Source organism: Falco rusticolus, chromosome 5, assembly GCF_015220075.1.
Source record: "Falco rusticolus isolate bFalRus1 chromosome 5, bFalRus1.pri, whole genome shotgun sequence".
NCBI lineage: Eukaryota > Metazoa > Chordata > Aves > Falconiformes > Falconidae > Falco > Falco rusticolus.
Window position 1 is genome coordinate 52,374,052 of NC_051191.1, and position 27,740 is coordinate 52,401,791.

At 43.2% G+C, this 27,740-nt stretch overlaps 1 protein-coding gene across 1 annotated transcript in view; it reads right to left on the bottom strand.

Moving 5' to 3' along the window:
* TMTC2 (transmembrane O-mannosyltransferase targeting cadherins 2) overlaps positions 1-25,508 on the bottom strand; it is a 254,191-nt gene extending 228,683 nt beyond the window's left edge. The window contains exon 1 of the mRNA XM_037389907.1: positions 25,055-25,508. Within this exon, the coding sequence (XP_037245804.1) occupies positions 25,055-25,137 (83 nt within the window). The 5' untranslated portion in view covers positions 25,138-25,508. The remainder of the gene's footprint in view (positions 1-25,054) is intronic.
* Positions 25,509-27,740: the final 2,232 nt, after the last annotated feature.

Below are 27,740 nucleotides of genomic sequence, written 5' to 3' on the forward strand. Positions count from 1 at the left end.
GGGCTACACAGCAAGACAATGCAGTTGGTGGTAGCTTCAAAAGCAGCATTGTGGTACAGCCTGGCATCATCCATAATGAAACAAAGGCTCCCTCTTGCCTCGCACAGCCACAGATAACATGCTTTGCTGAGATAGTTTCATACCTTTGAAACTTTTTTTTTCCATTAACCTCAAAAGCTCCTGGAATTTGATACCACTGAGGACCACCTGCCCAAACGCGCACCAAGAACAAGCACAGCAGGAAAAAACTAGAATTCAGACTGCCTCCACTTGGGCTTCCTCTTTATTCAATAAAATAGCCATCACTAACTTTGCCAACTTCAAAAGCAAGGAAAAATATCACTTCCTCTCTTTCTCAGAAGCAGCTGGAGGAAGAGGATGCTCACTCCCGAGTCTTACACTGATGTTCTGAATTAGAATAGGGAGGAAAAGGGACCAATATATGAGTCAACATCATTTTGCCATGAATGCAGATACCCATTTGCTTCCTCCTCTTCCCCAGTCCACGTAGTAAAACTAAGTCCAATGCCCTTAAAAAATCATCAGTAACTGCAACAGAGAGAAAATAGTCTCTGTACCTTATTTCCTAAGTACATGGACCAATGGAAAAGAGAGAGGGATGAAAATAACACCTCCCACTATGAAGAGATAAAGTAGGAACAAGATGGTTATGTATGGGGCATGAGTAACAGCTCCTCCTACCAGCAAAGACCTACAACACTGAAGGAACAGTAAAAAGCAGCAGCAGGGAGAATCCCCAACGCACTTAATCCTCAGTAAAGGCAGCCCAGCTTAGAGTCTGTGGAGCTCTTTCCATCACCGGGGGGGGGGGGCGGGGGGGGGAGAGGGGGCGGGGGGGTGTGCACAGAGGGAGCCTAATTACTTGCTACAATTACCAAAATCCATAAAATAGGGGGGACCTTCCTTCTATCCCCTTGAGAAATGGGTTGGGGGGGGAGGGGAATTTATAGTTCAGTCCCATCAAAAACCTTAATAGGAGTCCTTGAATTTTACATCATCCTCAACAGTTTAACAACATTAGCCTTGTGCTGGGAATATGAATCATTAGCCCTATAACATAATCATTGCTTTATTTCCTTGGCAACAAAGGAAACTTTTAATGGAAAGAGATTTAAAGTACAGAGTGGACATTCCTCTCCAGACTGTAACCTTTTCCAACAGAGTCTAGTTACAATACATCTGCCGAATATCTCTTCTAGAAGGGATTTGAAAGACCAAATAGATCATACACAGTTTAAGAGCTTACAACAACACTCAGTTCAAAGTACAACATCACTCTGAAACCAGTAGTTCACCTCCTGGTTCTTCTACACACCTATTTGGGAAAGAAACACCACAGTTAGAAAGAAGGCCTTTAAATAGAAGCAGAATTTGAAACAAAGCTCCAACTAAGCAAATGGAAACGTGACTTCTACTTACACACATCTGTACTGGGGGAACACCCGCCCTGAAGCAGCAGGCACACAATAGTTTTTCTCCATCCATGCATTCAGCTGGCACTGGTTTAAAGCTGACCATGCGCTTAGCCTGTTGTCTTGGTAGGTAAAACAAATAAATACAGAAACGGAGGTGCTCTGCAAAAGGCTGATCTGCAAATACATAGTCAACTATTACAAAAATACTTCAAAACCTAAGCAGAACTCTTCAGGCATTGCATTGTCAGTAACAACGCTCAGCAATCCAAAATTACGACCACTACAAAGAAGAAATATCTGAATAAATATCAAAACTAGAAAACACCTGGAGAAAAAAACCCAACAAAACAACATATAGTCCTTGAAGCATTTGCCAGCAGATTTGCCTCCATTAAAGCCAGCAGTGCCCAGCCCCACCAATGCAAAGACTCAGGTAAAGCTGCCTGACCAACAGCACATTTTCATCATTTGTGTCATTTGTTCCAGGGTAATTTTCAAAACTGTTGTAGAAAAGAGGGAATTACCAGTTAGTTTTTCCACAATAAAGGAGAAAAATCTGAGGAAGGTAAAAAAACAAAATGCAATGCAATTGAAAAATCTGGATGAACTCAACACCCACATCAGGAAAACAAAACAAAACCCCAAAAAGCCCAACAACCAGACATCAAAAACTATGGAATATCAGATGGGAACCAGAAAGTAAAGCTTCTGAGAAACTGCTTTTTACTGAGGCTAAACAGACCTTCTTCCCCACTGTACATTATCTCCCCAGACAGAAGGAATATAAAAATCTAACATTTCGGTAACAGACTTTTTTTTTTTCTTTTTAAGGGAATACCACAACTGGAACTCCTGAAACTTGCTCTGGATTAGGGGCTTTAACTCTGAAAGACCTGCAGAGAGCCACTGGCACAGCGGAGTAAAGCTTCACTAAGGCTGAGTAAAGAATGGTCAAAGGAGGATTTGATTTGAGCCCCCATCCAGCACTCCCACAGTCACTGTATGGTACCCTATAAGTTACACACACAACATCCTTTTTCAAAGCACAAACTACAGCCAATAGGTAAGAAAAGCCTTTTTCAAAAACAGCAAAAGTGAATTCAAATACTGCATTTGAATTTCCTTCTTTCCAACCATTTTCGGAGATGAAAAAGGAAAGGAATAAGAGACAGACTGCTCTTTCCAATGTATAAATCCACATTTCTCACTGCTTATTTAAAAGCAGAAAGAACAGACACATTAAGGGCTTTTTTTATTAGGAAGCCATGAGGCACGTGAAGGACCGACACAATCACGAAGGGCTCTGTTTCACACCAGTACAATGGTATTCATAACACTTTGTGCAAAAAGCACTTGGGTACTAACCTTTCTGGGGTGCACCAGCAGCTCAGGTACCTCTAAGCAGATTCCCACGCCCACCGCTGGGTTGTGGATCGGCCTCGGGCAACCCGAGTGGAAGGGAGCGGGGCTGCCCAAAGGCCCCAGCCACACTGTGAACCGGGACCCTCTGGCTGCTGCCTTCACCCACAGCTTGTCAGATCAGCACTGCCAGCATCGGACCACGAAACGCTTCAGAGCTCAAAACATTTTCAGAAAGGAATTTGTGACACCTCGCGGAAGGGTCGCAGCCAAGCTTGCACCACCCGCATAGTAACAAAGCCACAACCTTGACATTTTGATAGTGGCAAAAAAAATGGGGAGAAATATACATTTTTAATCTCATGACATCACGAGTCTGCAAGTAAATACATTTTTAAGTCTTTTACACATACTCTTCAGCAGTTATGCTGGAATTAATATTGCATGTTAGCAGGTTAGAAGTGCTGTAGGGTGGGGGGGGGTTATTGCAACGTTCAGCTTCTCAAAGAACAGTGTTTGTAGGTTGAAATAATAAGAGATAACCTTTGTATCACCTTTCTATGTTTCCAGGCATTACAAAACATTATTATTAAACAGTGACAAGGAAGCTCTAGGAAGGCAAATCAGCAATACCTATACACTTCAAAAGGTCTCACGCACCAGGTTCAAATGTTGAAACCTGATTTGAAACATGAGTTGAACATGATGTTAAAACAAAAGTAGACTGGGCTAATAAAAAGTAATCCAAATAAATTTAGAATTAGAACATTATTTTTTTTTACCTTTAGGAAAACGAATTATTGTAACAGATAATCAGGTACATGTATAAAGTAGAGGCAGTTACTTCAAGCTGTATATGTTCAAACTTTCTATCACTGTTTAGGGAATGATTTAATCACCTGAAATGACCCTTACCCTTCCCACTACCAACCTCCTCACATTGCAGATTCTACACTAAACCATTTCCAAAGCAGTTATTGGGGTTGCTTTATAGGAAAAGAACTGAATCAACTGCAGAGCAACCTTCCTAAGCACTGGTAGTTTGCAAATCCATGCCGAATCTAAAAAGAAGAAAAGTTAAGAGACATATTTACTTCAAGGACAGTGAGACGCCATCTAAAATAAAGGATGTTTGTTCCACTGGGCTTGATAAAACAGCCCCAAATAACACACGACCAACTTGGCAGCTCTGTGTTTTTGATCTTGTTGCTGACTAGCCCCCATCTCCCCCACAGAGATCCACGAACACCACTTTTTACAGTAGATCACAACACAGGTTCCAATCAAATTTGAGCATAATCTGATCTACAAACACCCACTTTCCTCCTTCCAGCTCTCCCAAGAAGGAATGCAATGACACAGAACTGCTGACAGCGCATCACTAATCCACACCCCACCCATGGGGACACTGAGGATGGGGTACATGCAGCTGGCATCACTGGGTCCAGCAGCGCAAGGGAAAGGAGTGCCTGTCACTCATCCTTGGAAAACAAATCCCTAGCGTTCACTTAGTTTAAAAGGCACATAGGTTTCACTGGGGATGATGTTGCTCTTATCGCTATCAGCTCAGCAGGGGTCAGGGCCAGGTTTCTAGTGTTCCTGCAGCTTTGCTGAAGCCAGAGGAATCAAAGGTAAACTCCGACAGCTGCTGCAGGATTATCTGAGCAAAGCAGCCAGAGGAGGAAAAGCCAGGGGCCCTCAGAGAGGCATCGTGCCCACCCTGCAGCAACTGCTCTCACGAAACAAGCTTGTCCTCAGGGCTGCTGTGATGATGCTCCAAATCCAAAGGTGGCCCTGACCCCTGAGAAAAGGAAGGCCCACAGATTTGCCCTGCTGGCAAAGGTATCCTTTGAGTGTACTGCAGCTCATAAGCAAAATTAATGATAGCATGTATTTTATATAAATGCTATTTCTTCCCATTATTGTTCTGTCTTACGCTCTTTTAGTGTAAAAGAAGCATAGGTATGATGTGCAAGAACTTCACATAATATATAGAAGAGACATTGTTACCGGCATTCACCAACGTAAAATCCTGACACTCAACCTTACCAAATACTAATTACATGAATTATGAGACTCAACAAGACATAATAAAACAAAATAAAAAGATCAGGTTCAGAGAACAATGTAACAACATTTAAAAAATCCAACCCATCGGTGAATACATCTTCCTGCAAGACACTGCACCAGCTCCAAGCAGGTTTTTCCTCAGCCCACAGGAGGTGCTATCTCAGGGCGAGGCAGAAAAGAATAAGATATAGACAAAGCAAACAGCAACAAAAAAACCCAACAAACCAACAGTAGACAGAACAAATTTAATATTGACATGCAAGAAGATTAGTAGAGCTTGCACCACTTTCACAGTTCATGGTCTGTGATGATATGAAACTGCTTTTTTTCCCAACATTTTTTCCTGGTAGGGTTTGTGTTTTGTTTGATATTGAAAACAACAATTTTCCTAATACTAGATGCACGGGACTGAAGATTTAAAAAAAAAAAAAAGAGAGAGAAAAAAAGAGAAAAAACTCAACACAGAAAAACGTAATGTTAACACAATTAAAAAATACTTTGTAAAATATCAATTCAAAACATGCATTAAATTATCTAGCTAGCCTAGACTATAGGCAAGTCTTTGTTAAAGGTGCAAATTTTATTCACTAAATCAACAAATGAGTGCAACTTCAAATATATCATTCTGAAGGCTCACAACATCATCTCAGGCAAATCCACAGATTAGCCTGTGGCACTGCTGATCATTCCAAGCTTAAAACCAAAGTAAATATTTATTAGCGTTAACCATTGCATTTTGGTTCAGTGATTTAAGAAATATAACTACCTTCAGAGAGTACTGAATCCCCTTTTCTCCTAGAGACGAGCATGCTGAAGAAACAAAATACAATTTTCCAACAGCTTTCTGAAACACGAAGGGGAAGCTATGAGAGTGTGATTTGGATATCTTACCAAAAAAAAGCAAGGAATCCTTTATTAAATGCAATTAATTTTGATTGTAACAGTCATTCCTTTAATTAGGGTTGATGAAAAACATTGAATGTAATTTGTTTGCCCCACACCAACATTCCAGATACAGATTTCCATTACCTCATCAATACCCACAGCATGAAGTAATCAGAAATAAAACACAAGCAAAATCTCTAAGATTTTTATGTTCTTAAAAAAATAAGACAGCCATACCAATGTTTAGGTTTATACAAGCAAACGTACTGAGTAAAACAAAAAATGGGCAGGAGTAGATATGAAGTATGTTGGTTTTGGGTGGGATTTTTTTGTTCCAGAAAAAAGGGCTGAACAACAAGCACTTCAGGACTGAGAGAGTTTCTATTTGTATAGTCTCTCAGATAGTGAAGACCCAACTCCAGAAAGATCTGACTACTTCAAAAGTTATGTTATGTTATGGTAATAAATTAGAAAGGATATAATTGATACTTTTGAACCGCCCATATTACAGATAAGCCATTTACTAAGTCAGTACTGGTCTCCATCTCAGTTTTCTGGCTACATCTGCCCTGAAGACAGAGCCACAACTCTAGCATATGCCAGAAATATCTAAATCCAAGTAACTCGGATTAACATTGAGGCAAAAATAAAATGATGCTTCAGCTCAGACTCTGCAAGTACATTTAGACCTCAGAGGAACTCAAGAGAATGTGCTGCCCATGTCAGCCCTTAGATGATTTCCTGCTTTTGGTCCTGTTACATTGGACAGAGATTGCAGTTGCCCCTCGTTTTCAGGACTGTCAAAACTCCAATTAAATCCCCTTGAAAATCCCCTTTTTGCCACATGGACTTAACATAGTTAACCAAAGCAAGCAATGAAATCGTACTATGAAAAGTATCAGCATCCCTGAATGCTCACAATATATTTTTTCACTTTTGCATATAACAGGTCTTATTATTGCCTTCTGAATGTTACCATTATATACCTACAACTTGAATAGGCTTTGTAGTATCACCCTGACGGATAGCTATGCTGAGAGCAGTACTGCCAAGGCGCAAGGCAACCTTCTCTGTAGTTGTTACCAGCTCACCTGTGTGCGCAGGCTGCTCTCACCCCTGTCAGACCAGTCCCGCCACTGCACACAGAGCCCAACCTCACCATGCACAGAACATGGATGTGTTATAAGAAATGCCGTAACACAGGCCACAGCCATTAGCACTTCTAAAGCATTTCTCCTGTCTAAGAAAAAGGTATATTAAAAAAAAAAAAAGCGCTAACATGAAAAATCTCAGAGTATTTTCTTCCTGTTACAGGATGAGAGAGGGAGATGTATGAACCAGCAAGTGGGGATGGGGAGAACTATTGCTATTCTGTTTTTCATGATAAATTGATAGCAGTCTAATTAAATAATGCATTTCTACCAAGCTCATGCCAGCAACAAAAGTCAGGCAATATGTAGGGAAATGCAGCAAACCTTTTAAAGCTTCATTCAACATTCTTGAGAGCATCCACCAAACACTTCAATAAAAGCCCACATTGAGCTGGTCTCAGAATACGTTAGTTGTGGGTACATTTCCAGTTTCGGCCCACAAGTGACCTGGGAGTATAATGAGTCTTTACAAATTATTTCTTCTTTAATGTAAAAATTAACTTTTCCTTTGTCCTTTAAGACAAGGCATGGTAGAAAAGAAGTCGTCCAAAATTAAAAGAGAAAAGCCTATTTACTCGGAATTAAAGACGTATGCTTGTCTTCTATAACAATAACCTAAGCAAACACAGGGAAAAGAATACTTGTTTAATTCATAACATTTAATCTAATAATGGGGTAATAAATGAATGCCACATGCTGTGCAAAGCTATGTTTGAAACTCACAGTCAGTTCTCATGTTGAGCAGGATTTGAAAACTTCTTCAGAGTGAAGTATTCAAAGCACAAGGCACAGTGCCACTTCCCAAGAGTTTCTATAGCTTTATATCATCAACTATTTCTTCACATACACAGTCCTAAAAATAGTATTGTCTCTGCTGATACTTCAGCTTGGCCTTCCACCCGAACTGCTAAAGCCAAGACTAGGTTAAAAATCTAGCGCTTCTTTAGCCACGCAGCAGCCTTGGCAAGGACCAGCTTGGAGCAGCAGTGCTTCGCATAGCGCCGTCTGTCCCAAACTAGGGCTCAGTGTGAGGAACAGCCAAACAAGGCAGCCACAAAGCTGTAGCTCCCGCAGCGATCTAGTTTATGCACAGCAACAGCTAAGCCCCTGTCTTCAAGCCACATTGTTTTATCCCTTTTCCTTTCCCACACAATTTATCTCTTTTTTTAGTGCACATGGTGTCTTTCTCCTTGAATGGGCCTAACACTGTTAACTAAGCCATTGCTCATTTTTCCTACTTTGGTTCCAGTGCCTGTTTTCTGTATATGTCTTATTAGCTTTCCATTGTAGGAAACATGAGGAGAAAACCACCCAGGGAGATGGAGGGAACAGGTTGGAAGAACAAGCTGAAAATTTGTGAAAGGCAGGAGTGGAATCCACAGAGCCCTGCCTGGATAGGCTTCCCAGGTACCCTCTGACCAGATCACCACCACTGACTGCTTATCCCCACTGACACTACCAGCAGTTACCCCTTTCGGACCCGTTGGCCATGCCGATGGTGCAACTGATTTCAGGTTTGTTTTCAGTGAGGCTTTCCTGGGCTTAAGGAGTTTGACCCAGCCTGGCTCGCTACAACAGAAACAGTTGAGACTGCCAAAGTCTAGGGCTAATGTCTCTTCCAGTGAACGCAGTAGCAGCATTCACACGCTGAGAGAAATTTTTCTCCCATTTTGTGTACTGGGTATGGATCCTCTGCATCCCATACACCTAAGAACCATCATGGGCTATATCTCATTTTACCCTTCTCTATTATGTCTTCTGTCTTGCCTTCTCCTTTCTCTAAACCTTTCCTTACCGTCACCATAACATTTAGATAGTGCTCGTACCTGCAAACACAACACAGTCTCTAACACACAGGACTACTATGCACACACTGACTTTTCCATGCACTGCTCTTCTCATACCTTTCACTCCTGAGCTCCTTGGGGCAGAAAATCCCTTCTCAAGTGCTCCTGAAAACCGCCTAAGGTACCCCTCCCTACCCCCTGGGATAATGTAACAAGTGAAAGGAACTGCATCAGCATCTTATCAGACTGAAACAAAAACCCCTTAAACCTTAAAAATTACAAACACTGAGTGAGAAGCAAGGACCCATTTGCCCCAGACATTTGTGCACGAAACAGCTGAAGAGATCTGTACCAGTGCTGAACCTCCTACTGCCTTGCTGCTTTACTTTTTTTCCTACTTGACCACTTACGCCAAGTCTTCCCTGTCTATTCCCCAATAACTGGACTGCACAACCAGCAGATGACGGAGCTGGTATGTTTGCCTTCATTCTCAAAGCACCCAGGCAATATTAGTCGCCAATCTGGAGAGGAGACACGGTTCTGAACCCACCCGTAAGGAGACAGAATAAAGACAAGGAAAGTTTGCAGTCTGAATCTAACTTCACTGAGGAGGTCATGTTCCTCCCATCACTGGCATTTAAAGCCACGCACAAAAGAAAAAATAGCCTCAACAGCATGCCAAACTGAAGTCTTTAAAAGAACAAGCAGTAGGTATTATTAAGACTTCAATGCTTCTCTCTTTACACAAGTTCATTGTACAATAGAGTAGGTTGAGTTTAAGTGAGAATTAGGCTGCGGCTTTTTCATATGCTCCAGGTAAAACAGGCGAGCACACACAAAGGGCATCTGATAATATTATTTGCACATGCAATATCATGTAACTGTTTCCATAGGCACAAAGGACTGTCAGGCTGCCATAAGACTTCATGCTAATTGCTTGGTTGCATGTGTTATAAAACATAAATTAGGACTCCATCAAAAACCTGGAAAACCACACTTAGCTAAATCTCACAGGATTAAGGAGGCAATCGTTCAAATAATATTTCTCACCAAGAAACATGAAACTATGCTCTGCAAAACGTTCTGCACAAAGAGAGAGACAGATACCTGCTAGTGTATGAAAAGATGTTCTGCACAAAGAGACACCGAGTCCTGCTAGTGTACATGACAGTCATTTTGCTGCACATGCAACTCCAAATCAAATTTGCAAACCAGTGAAACATCTGGAGGGGATAGCCTCAGACGACGAGAACCATCACAGTTATGATAACACCCACAGTGTTTCTTTACCAGGCGTAATATGAAACTAAGTAGTTAATATACACTATGATTACAATAGTTGACAATTATCAAACATTGCGTGACTCCTATGATTGAGTAGTAGACTGAGGGGGCAGGGGGGGTTGGCCTGTAACTGCTATTTTACCTCCGCCTTCCAAAAGGAAGTATCTCTCACTACTAAGTTCTTCTGAATAACAAAAAATAATAATGATACCAATGCCTTACATGCGTTTGTGCCAAAAAATATAAAATAAAAATATATTACAAGAACAAGCACAGCCCATAAACATTTTCACTGCTTCATTATTTAGGACCAACCAAGCGTTTTATGAATTGTAGTTATTTATGATGTTTTACATACTCTGTGTTTGTTTATGCCCAAAAGGTTCACCTACTTCCTCACCGTAGCTCTCCATCGTGCAACGGCAAGACAGGTCAGACTCCAAACTGCCTCGCAAGGGTCTTATTCTCGTACCCTTGCAGGCCCTCCATCCTGCAAACACTTCGCCATGTGTTCAACTTTATGTATACAAGTAGTCTCACTGAACTCATTCATGAAATTCTAGCCTTATTTAAATTGCCACAGGTTTTACCATTGACTCCAGTTGGACCCAGATTTCATCTAATGGGACTATTTACATCTGAAAAGCTGAACACATGTCCAAGTGTTTGTGAAACTGAAGTCTTAGCTGCAAAGCCAAGGCATATGCTGCCATTTTATCTCTTACTGGCATGTAGGACCTACAAAATAATTTACTTTTATCTTGACCTTAACTAAGTTAGGACACAATAAACAGATCATCACTAAAGCATATTATTAGGTTGTCGTTTTCATTTTTTTTTGGACATTATTAAGCAGGCTATTCATCCTTTCCAATCTGTTCACCCTTTCCATTCCAGTAAGCATGAAATAGTTAATGCATAATCATCTAGGCACAAACACTGACTTTGCTTAGCTAGAGAGTTCATGTGCTCGTTTCTGCTTCAAGAAAGAATAGATTTCAGCCAGGTACAACAGACATGCAGAAACACAGATTAGTAAACTGCAGTCTTCTTTCTTTAATTACAACAGCAGTAATATTCAACCAATCTAAATTGAATTCAATTAAATCAAGATTTAGTCAGTTCCTGAAGCAATAGCTGAAATACAATCTCTGCACTTGCTTCCTCATTTAGTTTTATTTAGTATGTATAGTGCAAGGTGACTCAAGTACCTAACTTCTAACCTTCAGCAGGGAAAAAACAATTAAAAAAAAAAGGAAACCCCAAAATTGCAAAGTCAACAGAGATCCTCTGCTGCAGAAAGTAAAACCATACCAGCTCCTGCTGTACAAGAGCTCCTGCTGAAATTCAGAGCAATGACTAAAGAAATAAAGACCCTCGGAGTACAACAAACAACTTGCTTTTTCTGATTACCATACTGCTTATATTTATGAGCTTAGAAATTCCCAAGGGCATAATTTGATACTAATTTAATCACTCTGTTGGAAGATTCCCTGATTGCAGGGTCCATCCCTTCACTCCCTCCCTGATCTGCATTGCTGGTGCAGACACAAGATAACATTGCAAGAACAGATAAAATGCAAAATTATGTCTGTTATTATATACATATATATACAATTAAATATGCATATTAAATGCAACTGTCCTGTTATGAAGAGTTCTGCATTTTACAATACCAAACACAGCAGGGTAAGCAGTATACCTTGAGCAGCTTATTGTGCAAGTGTGCTCACTTACTCTTGGCGAAGGACTAACTGTACGATTTCAGGTTCATGCTAAAAATTATCACAATATCTACTCTTCCTTAACAGGACTGTGCTCTGCTACCTCACACATTTTATATAGGATTTCAGTCCACAAAAAAATGAGGATGGAAAACAAATACTCTCCACTCACTAGTATCTTTTCAGCAGTACAGCAGCATATAATGTGCATTTTCATACCTTACACGCAGATGTTTCCCCACCACTTCTTATCTTGAAAGAGGTACGCAAAATAAAGTGCTCTCAGTGCCCTTGTTCAAGCAAACACATTCAACCATCACCCCCATTGTGCTACACAATGAACAGATGCCACTACACCCTTGCCCACACTCAGATCCAGAACAATTTAAACTTTTAAGCAGAATTGTTTAAATACACTAGACCAGAAGGAAATAAAATTTCAATAAACCGATTTTAATCCCACCCATTACTGAACATTCTCATCCACATAATTCAGATTTTTCCTTGAATATTTACAGAAAAAATGAGGCATAGACATTAATAAACCACTCTCTACTCTGGAATCCTGTAATCTTTTCCGTATTTACATTTACCTGTCTTAATTCTTTATTTTCATACTTCAGAGCCATTTTACTTGTTCAGAAAAAAAACATACTATAATGTTAGGATTCAGTAGTAGGAAACTGAGTTTTAAACCTTTTAGCTGTAAAGTAAGCTCATATACTTTCTCACATCATTAAGAATTAGCATAGTGCAAACATAAACTGAAACTCCTTGACTATAATAAGCTACAATACAGGGAGCCTCAACAAATTCTACAAATTTCAGTCTGCAAGACGTTCAGAACAAGCCAAGCACAGAGCCAAGTTGGTAGATTTAAATATCACACACAGCATGTGATTTCTGAAAACTGTGCACAACAGGGTGGTACCTTGCTTCAAGCTACTGCTTCAGAGCCTTTCAAGATATGTGTATCATACTCATCACCATGGTACCTGCAGACCTGTATTATCCAATTTTCCTGCTTAGACAAGACCCCTTTTCCAACACTATCCCCAAGGAGCACCAAGATCTAGAGCTGTGAACCTTCTCTTTCCATGCAAAACTAGCCGATTTCCATACACATCAAGCCAGCAGCTCAGAATTACAAAAGGTTGAGCATGTGTCTTAAACATCAGATAGATAGAACGTTACAGATATTCTATAAAATCTGTATTTTATCATTTTTCAAAAGAGTAAAATACCAATTATTAATACCTAATTTGCTGGCTTGAAATACTAAGTATGCAGCACACAACCAGGTGAGAGCCAATATTTCTTAAGGACTTTCTTCTTTGTGGGATCCTTTCTTCACCTCACCAGACACTCTCCCAGCCCCTGAAGGAGGTGGCTTTAAATGGGTTTTGTAAAGGATTGCACACTGATTGAAACTGGAGCATTTAGAAAAAAAAATGAAAGAGCTGACTGTCCCCAAGAGGAGAATTCCCTGTGAAATCTCTGACAGGTTTACTGTTTCTCAGCAGATCAGTTTTGTTTGCTTATAAATATCAACTTTTTTATTCATATCCTCGCATTATTTTCTTTGTCAAGTGCCAGAAGCAGGCTCTAAATTCCAGAGGACCAACTAGTTTCCTGCTCCCTGGACATTCAATCCTTCCATTTGCTTTTAACACTGTATCAGCCAGGCTTGAAGCTCCAAGTACCTAAGTCCATCATAAATCAGGGTAATTCAGGGTTCTGCTTTGAACGTATACAAACCTACCCATTCAACATTAACCAAAACCGAATTAGTGACACTTTTTAAAAAAACAAATACACTGCTACAGGAGATCACACACAAGAGAAACCACGGCCAACGTGCTTTAGCTAAGCAGCATCTTGACATCTAGCAATTCAATGGAAAGGGGAAAGTATATAAAGCAACTGTCATTAAACTTCCCCTCTGTAAGCCCAAGCCACCTTTTCAAAATAGATGCCCACAGCCAGATGCCTTTATCAAGGCTTGAGCCACGCTGAACCAGCCAGTGCAACAGACCTTTTAAAGATGCTGTTTTGGCTGCCAAGAGCTTGCAATCACATTACGAGCAGGAACAGGGAGAGAGGAAGCAGAAGCAGTAAGAGATGCAATGACGTGCACAGTGGCTCAGGGCACAACCAGGCACAGAGCCTGAGGCCCATTCAGGTGGAGAAGGCTTTCATCTCAGACTCCACCTGCCAGCAATACTCCAGAAGCCACACCACCACAGCCATCTCCACAAAGATAGCTGAAGCTACGCGGCACTGATGCAGAGCTGCTTTCAGCAGTCATTTCAAAGCCCAGGAAGAGCATGAACATGTCTGGCAGCAAAGAGCAGCATCAACTGTACTCTGGGGTGATCCAACTTGGGGTTTGCTTTTTTAGCATGAGGCCAACAATGTGAGAAACCATTTTCTTTGTGGCTTTTCCCCATACTTAAGTCTTTCATCTTCTAAAAAAAGTGCATCCTGAGAATTCTGCAGAAATACGATGTTTATTAAAGAAAAATACTAACATTTTTAACAAGCCAAGTGATTTACATACAAGAGATGAGTAATGTACTGTGAAATGGAATAGAACATACAGCTATGTCTTTTCACACAAACAGAAAATTTATTCAAGTATACTGGTGTTACAAAGAAGCTATAAAGAACTGTTTGTGCTACAAAATGAAAGCTGCTACATATAAAAATGCTATTTGACATGATTAAATTTTTTCATCATTCTCTTAGTACTTTTTATTTCAGCAAGTTTTATTTATACAGTCATGCAGCACTTAAATTATTTTTTTGGCGCTGGAACCTTAATTCAGATCAAAGTGCTTTTGAAAAGCCTAAGTTTTCTTCTGCTTTAATTATAAAAATGTAAAAGATCAGAAGTTTAATTACAAATAATTAAATTAAAAAAGGAAAGCTTTCTTCTGCAAGTAGCATTAATTTTGCAAGACCAATCCTCCTTTTCCTCCTGAAAAAAAATCAAACCAAAAAACTCACCAAAAAAGCCCTTTAAAAGCTTCCTCAAGTACAACTGAAATTGTTTGAAGAAAATGAAGCACATACACTAAAGCTTCATGGAATTTATTACAAGGAAATTCTTGTTAAAATTCAAGATTTTTGCAGCAAGAAAATGCACAGATAGATGCATACCATATCTAGAAGTATCTTCCCAAGAACCATACGGTATTTCTTTTTGGCGTGGGAACTGGGACGAGGCATGGAAGTCTAAAGAAAGGACAGCAGAATGAGCGAGACCTTGCTAGAGAATCACAAACCAAACTCCCAAACAAAGCTGCACAAATCATTTCAGAGAATTGCCCAAGGTGATTCACTGATGAAATTCTGGCACCAACAAGGACAGCCAGGCCAATACAGAAAGGCTTAACTGAAGAAACAAATATTTTTCTTATTTTAGTGGTACCTAGAGGACTGATGTATAACACACAGAATAAGGCTTCTTAAGATCCTGCCTCACTTCTGAGCCTTATTTCTTTATCTTCTTATTAAAATAATTAAAACACTGTTGTCACGCTAAGCAGTCAAATCAAATAAATACAGCATCAAGCACAAGAGGAGGCATGACAGCACCTTCATTTTCACATAACTGTTGGAAATGAGAGGATGTGACAAGGCAGTGTTCCTTCAAATGTATTTTTATTTGAAAAGAAAAAATATCTATTTTTAAAAAGTATATGAAGCATGAACAAACTCTATAGCAGAAGGCTCATAACCTACAGAGTAACAGCTACAAGTGGATTCTTCCACCCACAGTCACACTCAAGGCAGCGTGTGCTCCCTCCACATTAGTAAGAAAAATCCCCAGTGTTATTTGGGGTTAGGTAAGCTACTCTTACAGCCAGAGGTGACTGCAGGCATCTCATCTGGATTTCCAACTGGACCTAAAACCCTTCTCAAAGTAGCCCAGTACAAGTCCACTCAAACAAAGGAGCCAGCCAAATACAACGGATCCTGACCCAGGAATGTTGTCAGTCTGAAAAACAAAACCAAGAACATTCCTGCCTTACTGTAGTGCTACAGTATCATATAAAGGCTAAAAGCACCAACAGGATCAGCCTGCAGAAGAGAAATGACAGTATTAAACAACCCATAAAGGCACAGGCATCATGTGCTTTAAAAAGCAGATTTTTAAGTGTATCACTTACACTGCTTTGCACATTGGGCAGCAAGATCCTCCAGTGCCCTCTGAAAGGCCTATCACCAAAAACACACTCTGTAAATGACAAAAATCAATATACACACACACACACCACTTCAAGACACAGCATCAAAGTCCCAGAAGCAGCTATTTTCAAAATGAACTCCCACTTCAAGGTTTCACGTTAGAAACCTGGAACAAATTAGTCATTTGCAGAAAATAAATTTATTCTGGATTAGGAGTTCTAGTTCTCCCCATGCTGCCCTATTACTTTATAATCCAACAAACTGCATCTTTCATTTCAAAGTGACTACTAAATGCCTGTCAAACGCATAAAGAACTGGACAACTCACGTCCTTACTTACAGCAGCTTGAAGTCTCAGCATGCTAAAACACACCCCAGAGAAACACCGCAGGGCTGGAAGGCAGGCACGGGAATCACCACCAGACACATGGGTCCAAAACAGCGACCAGCCACACACTGAATATTTAAATGACAGGGCAGACCACCTCTGCCTACCTTCTAGATGCAACTTCAGCACACTAATTTTTTAATTGTTCTTTTTTTGTTTGGTTTGGGTTTTGTTTGTTTTTGTTGGGTTTTTTTGTTTGGTTGGTTGTTGTTTTTTTTTTTACACAGGTGCTTGTCTCCTCCTGAAGTCTTACAGCTCCTATTGGAACCTGGATGAAGCCATATCTAGGCTCTTTGATAAAACCGAACAGTTTGGTGCTGGTTGAGCAGACTTGGGGGTTTAGTTTTAAATGTGATACTCCACAAGAAGGAGCTTGGCTGACCCCTATGTACAGGCAGGTTTATTTTCCTGATACCAGTGTTAATTCTTAAAGATCTTTATAATGGACAACATCCAGTGCCTTGGGGTTTTTTTCCCCACTAAGTAATTCTATCACATTAAAACCACTGTAAACATCAACTTAAGGAGACTATTTTCAGTGGAAGAGTATTTCTTAGTGCTTTACTCATACACTGGAACTCATACGTGCTGGGTTTTTTAATACCAAAGTAAATAACCATTACCAGCTTCAGTAGTTCCTGAGCAAAACCTAAGAGCTATTTTAAACAGCATTGACTGAGAAATACTCCTGCATAGAAGTTGGCAGCTAGATGCTGTAAAGGCACTCCTGATGCACCACGATGTTGGGAGCCTATGCACTTATCAGCCAGGCATTGCCTCCTAAAGAAAAGTATCTGATTCACAGCAAGCCATCCAACTCTGCGCTACATTCCCTTGCATCAGAAAGAAAGAAAATTCTCAGAAAAAACAACTAAAAAACGAAAGTTGCACTTACTCAGAGCCAGTAGCCAAGCAACTGGAAACACTACGTACAGAAATGAAATGCTATCTCTAAGTTGGGAACTGCAGACAAACACTTGTGTATCTGCCTTTCATTAAGGTATTTGAGAGGGTTCAAAGACTGGTTTCCCACTAGAAGGGTACCTAAGCACAGGGTGCAGGTCAGCCCGCAGCGATGATTGGTGATGTGGCACACTGGAGCGTGGGTCTAGCACCAGTTATTATTTGTTACATGTAAAAAGCCACAGAGGTGAGAAGACAGGACAAAGATCTAGGAATGGTTTAGGCTGCTGCTGAGCAGGTTTGTTTCCATGACAATTTTGGTCACTGAATCATGACCCTATTTCAAATGTTTAGGTCCTTTTTTTAACATTTAAGTATGCAAATTACCAAGCTGCATGAAAATAGCATCCAGACACTGGCAGAGACTTTACAGCAATAGTTCTGCTATCAATTACTGTGTTGTTCCTCTGAACTAATATACTGGACTAGCCGCCTAAAACACATGGGAGTTAAAATCATACAATCCTCTCATCAGCAAAATAGCCTAGAGTAATGCTAAGTTCAGAAAAACCTGTCCTCCCTTGAACCACAGGCCAGAGGGCAGGGCAGGATTTTTGGGGGTCTACTAACAGGCTGGTGAATAATAGGGAATGCCATAGACCAGTTCAGTCATCTAGCAGTAATGGTTTGTACCATCATGTGGAAAATCCTCGTTCAATTACCTGTCAGTCTCTGGCTTCTCGGGCCAGCTGGGACCAGAAGCACTGTGAAGGCCAATGTGCTTAAGTCCTGGAGAGAAGGAAGTGCTCCAAGGCAGTCAGCAGTGACCCCCACAAATAAATTAAGCCTTTGTGGCAGACTAATGGGAAGCCTGTCCAGCTCTCTGCTGGAAGACAGATGCCAAAAAAGACTTGGTCTCAAGTTTTAGACATACAATAAAAATCTGCTATCTTATTTACTGTAGCGATGGTATACACCTACATGTTTTTTTAGAGGTTACCCTGATTTTTAACAGCTTTTGAAGAATGAATATGGGCCATTTGAATAAACCACTGGAAAAAATTATCAAAAGAATTACAGACAAAACGGCTTATGCTGAAAGCATAGTATTTCAAATAAAACAAACGGCAATTAAAAAGTTGAAGAGATGAAGGAAAAAAAGAGATATGAAGACAGTAAATAAGTACTATTTACCTCCAATTGAAACCTCCTGCTATTCTTGAAAAATGTCCTCATGAAGCCAATAAGACAACGAAGACTAGCAGAGTAATTCACAGTGTCCTAGGGAACGCAAGGATTAGTATTCAAGGAAGCCACTTGTACTTTCCCCCCCCCCCTTGAAGCTTAACAAGGCCAGAAATGGCTGGGGTGGCAGAGCACTAGAGCACATCGACTAGCCACCCCTGATTACAGAAGCAGGGTGGCCAAGTTTCATCAGCTTCAAATGGTCTGATTTTCTGGGATTATTTTTTCCTTGAAGTAAAACAGAGATTGACACATTACTTGATCCTTAGCTGCTGCCCCAGTGATCCAGGATGTTTCTTTGTTTCACAATCAGCTGTCATATACGAACAAAAACAACCCTGTGCCAGGCTGAAGCATCCTCCAAAAACAGAGCCAAAGGCATACCACTGCCTTTGCAGATGCCTGTTATGAGCCATTCACAGGTCCACGAGATATTTCAACTGTCCTGAAGCAGCAAACTGAGTAGTAGAGTCGACATGTTAAGTGATATTTAGGGTGCAATTCCAAAGAAACAATTTCCTCTGGCTCTTTGAGTTTCATTCCAATGGGCTGGCCCTTCAGGGAAAAACGGTTTAGTATGGAGTTCTGCAGAGGGTGAAACTGGGAAAGGAATTACAGTATTTATACCCTCTCCCTCCTACTGGGGAGGGACTGCCTGTGCAAGCAAAACCACAAGTATCTCAAGTCTAAAGGACTATACAGAGACTGCAGGAATACAACCTAAGAACCTGATCTAGCAGAAGTGAAATGAAATCTTACTGCCATCCTGACTTAACCTATCCACAGAACAAGCTCCCACTTCAAAGGAAGATAAGGAGAATCTATATGATCAGTCATTCCAAGCAGGAAAGCACAGGGAGTTCAAAGGTTGCCAAAGCTCAAAGGCAAACAATAGGCTTCCACAATCAAGAAAAATTCCAGAATTAGTTTAAAACCTGAGGGCTGAATTATTGGAGAACAAAGAACTTTCAGCATAAGGTTTGGGTCTCCAGATAAAATGCTTCCATCTTTCAAACAAACATTTCAGACAATAATCAGTGATGAAAAAAGTACTGAGTGAAATGGACAGTTTAAAAAGGTTTCTTTCCCAAAAAAAAGACAATTAGCCCAAGAGCTGTGTAAAGCCTGTAAAATATTTAGAAATAAAGATGAAAAAAATCCAACCTAAAACACTGGCCCAAAGAACAGATTCACTTTTACGTCAGTTAAGAATAAGTATCTCGCCTTCAGATATAGTCTGTTTCTCCAACTGTATATTTGGAGCAGCTTTCACTGCAGGTTGCCAGCAGACTTGCATCTACAGCTCAGCATCAAATATTTCAGCTAAAGAAAGAAATTCCATAAACAAACAGAAAGGTCTGCTTCAGTCAACTTCACAGAAAGAAAGAAAAAAAAAAATTCCTAGCAGCCAATGAGGGAAAGGCAAACTTCCAGATGAGGGAGGCAAAGGAGCACTAATTCATCGCTCTTGCAGCTATCAGATGGTTAACAAATTGAGATGAGACACTTCTGAGCAACTTTCACTCTGGCAAACTTAAAGGATTCAGAAGTGCAGCTGGAATACATATGGGAGACTCTGGAGAAAGTGGATCATCTGAATTTGTAACTCCATTGTGTGCTGGAAGAACTTCCTGCAAATGAGGCGCATCCCGTCACTGACTCAGGGAGACTCTCCGTCTGCTAACAGTCATGAATTTATTCTCCCAACCAGCTACCAGAAGTGACATGGTTTATGTTAGCGTTATATATGCAACAAGAATCTTAAAATAAAACCTGCAGGGACATGTTTTCTTTTTTGCTTCCAAAAATCTCTCTACTACAGCATCTCCACCGCAAAAAAAAAAAAAAAAACCAAAACAAAAAAAAACTATTTTGATGAAACTAAGATTTCACATTTTGATTAAAGTGTTTCATTCAACACAACTTTTTATGCAAAAATGCTTTTTAAAAATCAAAAAACAAATATATTTTTAGGTGACATTCAGCATTTAAAAATGGAACCAGTATCGTATTAATAGAAAGCTATCATGCCAGATTCATCCCATTAGATAACCAGTTACTGATTCCCTAGGTTGATACTCAGCTACAGTACCTGAAAACTACACAGCCTCCATCACTCAGGCATCTTCTCCCAGTTACATTGTTCCTTAACAACATGTTAAAATCCCTGTTTCATATATATATATTATCTTTATGGTGATTTGAGTATCACACAGAAGACACAACAGGAGGGACAAAGGGAAAACACTACAGAGAAAGCATACAAGTCCCCATTCTCCCCACCCTTCCCCACCACCAGCCTCACTGCTGGAATTCAGAAGACTGCAGCCACCTGCAAACTGGAGCTACCGAAAGCTACTGGAGTACAAGAAAGCACTTGGATCTCAGAATTGAGAGAGATGACAAAAAGGGGCCATAAAAATCATAGATGTAAATTAATAATCAAATATACAGACACACAACAAGGAGACAGATGGCAAGCAATTTTCCCCAGTGTATTTATACTTGTTCTTCTAGTGCACGTATTTGGGTCACTTGCTAGATTAAATCTCATGTGGCAGACCCAACAGAGGTACCATCAAATGTTTATGGGCTCGGCCTATTCTTAAATGATGCAAGTCTGACACTACCAGGTGAACGCATTTATCAGGATTTCTTCAATGCAGTTTGCAATATTGCCCTGCAACTTTGCAACAAGGCTGTTGGATATTTTCCACCACCAGTAAGGCTGCCCCACTCAGGACTGCTAAAATATAACGCAGCACAAACTAGAGAAAGCCGGTCAGTGCTCCTAAATCTCACAGAAGAGTCCTGCACAGAGACAAACAAATCCATACATATTTTCCAGAGCACCAATTTTATCCATGTGCCACAGAGAAAATACATCACCCAAGGTTAAAGATCCCTACTAATACTGTCCTTAAAATACACCTTTCTTCTGACACTTGGGAAGAGAAAAGAACACCTCAATGGGTAAGTTGCTTTTGACATGTTCGCTGTAGTAACACATGACCTCAGATACACAGACCACTAAATCTTCCACACCCGAGCTACAGTGACCCATCTTTCTTAGCACAGGTCACATGAAGGACTACAACTTCAATGCAAGGTACTCACAGGTCAAATTGCCTGCTTTTGGTGGGGCTAAATGGCAGGGAAAAATAATTACACAGATGTGTAAGCCTAACTGCCGCAGTGGGTCTCCCTCCTGTCATACTGGGAGATATTAGCGTGAAACACAAACTGCATGTGCAGATTAGCCCCCTTTAGTCTGGCAAGAAGCTGGATTTAACACAGCGCAACAAGCAAGACCTTCAATACATCCACAGGAACAGACACTGCATTTCTCCCTACCCCTTGCTATGAGTTCCAAGATGATCTTGCTCAGCAATAAATAAACCTTTATTAACAAGCAATGTAAGCTCACTGTGGCATTAGGCCAAGACCTGAATATTTCCCCCTCCCCTTCCCACATTCATCTCTTCTTTTGGGCTTCTGCATGACACAACCAGCTTCAAATAAAACAAGCAAAAAGAGGGTAAAAATATATATTTATTTGTTCCTAGATGAACAAGGAGGTTTTGAGTTGGGGAGGAGAATTTCCCCCTAATAATCTACAGGTGTAACTAGGAAATATCACAGCTGCCTGTGATAACTACAGTAGCAGGGAACAGAGTGGCAAAAGCTTGTGTTTTCTAGGCCTACAGAAAAATAAAAATGAAGTATCATTTCTTCTTTATACTGGCTCTTGGGTTTAGAGGCTGTTACTTTCCCTTAAAGTAATCAATAAGCTAATTGATCAAAAAGATTACGTTTGCACTATGTGCGTGCCACGTATCTGTCAAGCCTGAAAGAAACAAGTTAGGCAGACTAATGATGAAAGTAAGAATGTATACATTTGCTTGCTCAACTTCCTCAGGCTTTAAGTTCCTTCAATTTCAGTTTAATTGGGTGAAGGGTGGGAAATAAAATATTGAATCCTTTGATATAGAGTCATAAAGCCCAGACTACAAGCAAGTTTGTTATATCACTGTCCATACAGTCTTTGGTTTGGTGCCGTGCTGCTGCTAAAATATTAAGTTTTACCATTGGGAAATTGATTTTGCTATAAGAACTTTTTATGATGCCACTTAATCTTACCCAACCTACATAAAAAAAATACAGAAAGCAATTACACACACCCTTTATATAGTAAGCTTGATCACTATATTAAAAAAAGAACAGTCTGATGTAATTTCAATATAATGGCAAAGGAAGCAGAAAAAGCTATGGCAATATGCTGCCCTCCTGAAACAAAACATTGCAGGTTCCAAGCTTAAATGCACAATCTTGATTCACTTAAAGTTAGTAGCATGATCCATCTCCCACATGGAGGGCTGTGTCCTGCAGCTCCAGCATCGACCTCCTTTTCTAGTGTTACATTTCAAGCCAGCTCCTGCAGGGCAGCAAGATTCTGTGATTACAGTTAAAAGAATACTTTAGGTCTGGGAGCCTGCCTTTTTGAATAGATAACCCTTTCTAGTTCAGCAATTACTAGCATGCAACAACCATTTCTGCCTTGCCCCTTCCAGTGCTGCAGTTGAAAAACATCCTAATTAGATGACCCTGCATACAGAAATCCCATTAACTGGCTTTCAGAGCACTGTAGTGAATGTCTAAATCTTGGCTACAATGATGAGAAGTACGTTGTTTAGTTGGGAGGTAAACACACAAACAAAGCGGTATTTTAGAACACTTTTTAAATAGTCTGGGATTAGTACTAGCAAAGAGAGCATGCGACCATCTCCTCTACCCCTTCTGAGATGACACTCAAATATCACTATTTTCTAACTGCATTAAAGCACATGAAGGCAAAAACCAAAAGTAACCTCAACTTCCACATCAGTAACACCAGGTAGTACCTCAGATTGCTTTCTGTGCCTAGCCACTCTGAACTGGCCTGCAGGACAGGCTTATAAGCATGTCCTTAAACAACCCAGTTCTGCCTAAATACTGCAACATATGCTACTTACGATTATGTAAATATTCCACAACTCCTGCAGTTCTTAACCATAACAAGTGGGTTTAAAACAGTGTCAGTGTATCAAAATATTCACTGCTTTCTATCGATCCACCTCAGACCTTACATTTCAGAGTAACAACATATTTTTTTTTTCTTTTACTCTTTGTGAATGAAGTTGCGAAATGTTCAAATAGGTTCAAGAAAAATCATTGTAGGTAACTGGAAGACTCACAGAAACCTTAGAACACTGAACTGTTTCAGAGGGCTTCAAGTGCATGTAAATGACCCAAAGGACTGAAGCCTGGATCTCCACATTCTGCAGCCGACACTGTTCCCAGCAGGAGACCCAGACCAGGACTAACACTTGGCATTTGCTTCCAGTATAATAGGTTTACTAGTAGCAGCCCTTGGGAATAAAAAAAATAAAAAAATAAAAAAAGGAGGGGGGCGTGTTCTGGAAGTGGTGACAGCTCCTTAAACACGGCAGGTGCACAGTGATACAGCTTAAGGGAGGCAAATTCCGGGCTGAGTAACTGACTGCCTGCAGGACAGCCAGGCTACTTCCCAAGGCAAACGCCTGATCCAAGACATCACCGACCCCTTCGCACCCCATCCGCCCGCCGGGAAGTTCAGCGGGAAGTTCGGGTCACATCCCCGGCCGCCCCCCGCCGCGCCCCCGCCCCCCGCTCACGCAGGGCGCCCCCCGGCACTAACGCCGCCTGACAGCCGCTGGGAGAGTCTGCTCCTGCGGCGAAGCCCGGCCACCAAGCGGGGACCCGCAGCTCGCACGCAGGGTCACCTACCCCTCCGCCCCCCGCCGGGCCGCGCAGGCGGCAGGGCCGGCCGCTGCCACCGGAGGATGAGGCCGGCGCCGCCCGGCAGATGGAGCCGCGCCGCGGGCAGCGGCCCGCCCGCACCCGGGGCAGCCGGCGGCTCGCCGGAGAGAGGAGCGAGAGGCTGATGACTGATGAAAAGCTGTCAAAGTCAATCCGTGCTCACTTTTTGGATGGTTTAATTCCAATGGAGCATGAAACACTCCAGGACGGTTAATAAGTTTAGCCAGCCGTGCTGCTCTCCATAATACATTTTAATTATGCATCTGTTTTAATTGTGATCCGATTAAGTCACCGGAAAAGGCACAAAGGGGAATTTTCCCCGACCGCTAACAGCGCCCGTCGGCAGCTTCCCGAGGCAGGTACGCTCGGGAGGGCAGGGAGCCGCTCGGGAGCCCAGCCCAGCGACGGCTGCTCCCCTCCCCGTCGGCGGAGCTCCGGTCCCCGCGGCCACCCGGAGGTGCCCGACAGCGCACGGCAACTTCCCGCACGGGGCTCGGTCCCGGCGGAGCGGGAGGCGGCCGGGCTCGCCGCCGCCACCGCGCATCTGGGATCAGCCCGGGACACGCCAAGTTGAGGCAGCGGGTCCCTTCCCGCCGGGAAGGGCTGGGGGGGACCGAGCCCGCGTGGAAGCTGTCAAAGCCCCGGGAGCGGCCGGCGCCGCGGCGGCCACCCGGTGCCAAGGAGCCGCCGGGACCCTCCGGCGCCGCCCCGGATACCCCGAGGGGGTCGGCCACCGCCCCGCTCCCGGCAGGTGGGCAGCCCCCCGCCCGGCCCCGCCGCTCCCGCCCTACCTGTCATCGTAGCAGAAGTCGGCGCCCAGGGTGTTGAGGTACAGGGCGAGCCCCAGGGCGCTGCTCAACAACTCCGCGATCATCGCTCCGCCTGCCGCCGCCGCCGCCGCCGCCGCGCTCGCACCGGGGCAGCCCCCGCTGCCCGGCCTCCCGCGCCAGCCCCGCCGCGGCTGCCCCCCGCGCCCCCCGGCACCGCGGGGCGCCGCTCCGCGTTCCGCCGGCGGCCGCAGCCTGACGGCGTTCCCCCGCGCCTCCGCCGCCCCCTACCCCATGGCAGCGGGGCGAGCGGCGGAGAGAGCGGAGCGGGGCGCGGCGGCTGCCGCCCTCCTCCCGCGGCGCCTCGGCGCTGCCGCTGCTGCCGCCGCTGCCGCGGGTCCGGCTCCCGCCCGCCCCGGCCCGCGCCCCCCTCGCTGCCGAGCCGGGCGCCGCCGCCGAGGCTCTGGGAGCGCCCGCGTGGGGCGCCCCGGGCTCCCACCGCGCCTGCGTGCGGGCCCGCCCCGCGCCCGCCCCTCCGCAACCGCCCCGCCCCGCCCCGCGCCCCCGCCCCGCGCCCCCCGCCCCGGGCCGTGTGCGCCGGCGGCGGCGGCGGCGCGGGGAGATCGGGCGCTGGGCAGGGCTTGCCCCGACGCTGCCGTTGGCCTGGCGCAACCATCTTCTTCAGGGCCTTTTTCTCTTTCTCCTTTTCCCTTCCTCCGCGCTCCTCTTTCCCTCCTTTTCCTTTCTGACTTCTCTCTTTCCGTTTTCTGGCTGTTTTCTTTCTTTTCACTTTCCTTTTCTCTCTTTTCAGTTTTTAACGGTCTTTTCTTTTCCTCTTCCCCGTTTCCCTGTTCCTCTTTTCTTCCCTCTCCCATCTCTCTTCTCCTTCTCCTGTTACCTTCCCCCTCCCCCCCCTTTTCTTCTTTTTACCCCAGCCTAGGGCAGATGGAAGCTCAGTAGGAAAGAAGGGGCCCGGACCGCTGCGGGTGGGATGCCTGAGCAGGGGGCTCCAGGCTCCCACTTGCTCTGAGCTCTGCATTTCCCTCACGGCCGGTGTGGACATCCACGGGGAGCCCCTAGCTCAGCTTCCCCTTAAGCAAAACCAAACCAAAACCACTGAAACCTGGCAGAGAGGGGCTGAAACCAACGCACCCCAGGGCAGGCGGCGCTGCCAGCTGGGGCTCCCCCGGGGCAGCCCCTCAGCGGGGTGCTGCCGGCAAGAGGCGAGGTGGGCACAGTCTGCACTGCGCTCCGAGTGGGGCAAACAAACGGCCCAGGCAGAAACCCCAGCTGGGGGGTATAATGTGCTGAAACCATCTTCCAGAATTCACGGGATATAGAGGCACGAAGTTAAGGGAAGGGTTTGGGTCCATCAAGCTGATTGTTTCCTTTCTTAAGAGAGTTTTTAAAATGTTGCCTCCCTTTTTCTGCTAGCCAGCCCATTATCTAACTGTTTCCTCATGATTTCCATCAAGTGGCACAACATGCTGTCCCAGAAGAATGGGAATCTGTACATCAAGCTGTGTCTAATAAATTGGGGAGCTTTTAACAAGTTTCTTTCTCCCCTATGTGATTATTTAATGCTGCTCTTTGTAACCTCAAAGTATATTAAATGCATTAAGACCTCTTTTAAGCGATGCTTGAAGTGCCTCTGTGAAGTCCGCCCCAAGTGTCACAAACATCTCAGCTGCTTTCACTTAGGTTCAGGGGGTGTGTTATCACCATCAGTGGCAGTAATTGCAGACATGGGGGGAGGGTGCATTTTGTTCAGAATATTAAAGCTTTCAGGGGCCTTATTGAACCCATTAGTGATCACATTGATCTGGCACTAAACTTTTCAGCCTGAAGCACAGAACACAGTAACCTCGATTTTAAAGAGTTGGTACACTTTGTCAGAAGAACCGTGACCCTTGCTTTCGAACACAGATTCTCAACATGTTTCTGGACCTACTGCCAAGATCCCAATCAACATGACTTAGTCCTTGATGCAGTGGGATTGCTGAGCTTACACATTAGGTTTGCACAGCTCCTTCTCTGGAACATCCTAATAAACTCTGTATAAAAGGCAGTATAATTGCTGCTGAGTCACGGTGGCAGAAGTCTCTCATTCTCCATCAAAAGTCTATGGATTTTTTTCTTCAAAGAGGCAGAACTACTGGTTGGGGTAGATGAGGGCTGGCAGAAATGCTTTAGAAACAAAACAAATCCTCCAGGTAAAAAAATTAACAAAGCCTGACCTTGGCTGATAAAACCGAATGTCAAGAAAGAGTGGGATGAAGCGTGGAGACTGTGCAGAGAATGCCTACTCTGCTGGGCATCCCCAGTGCTCCAGGGTGTCTGGAGGTAGCATTAGGGCTCTGCCAGCCTGTCCAAGCGAATTTAGCTACACTCACAAGAGCCTACAAACCCTGCATCTTGCAGAAATGTTTCTTTGTATAAACAAAGGATGTGTCCTCCCAACAGCAAAAGCTTTCTCTGATGGAGAAACCCTGCTTTGTAGAAAGAAATAGATGGCAATGTATGCATGTACCACCCCACCTGTCAGCTCTGGGACCCCACACACCAGGCTAAGCTGGGGACAGCAGGTGGAAAGAGCCAGTGCAGAAAGCTGGAGACAAGTTCAACGTAAAAAGTATTGTCCTTGTTAAGCAAACAACACTGCAGGAGAAAACAAGAGGGTAGAAATCAAAGCGTGGTAAGAGAATTCCTT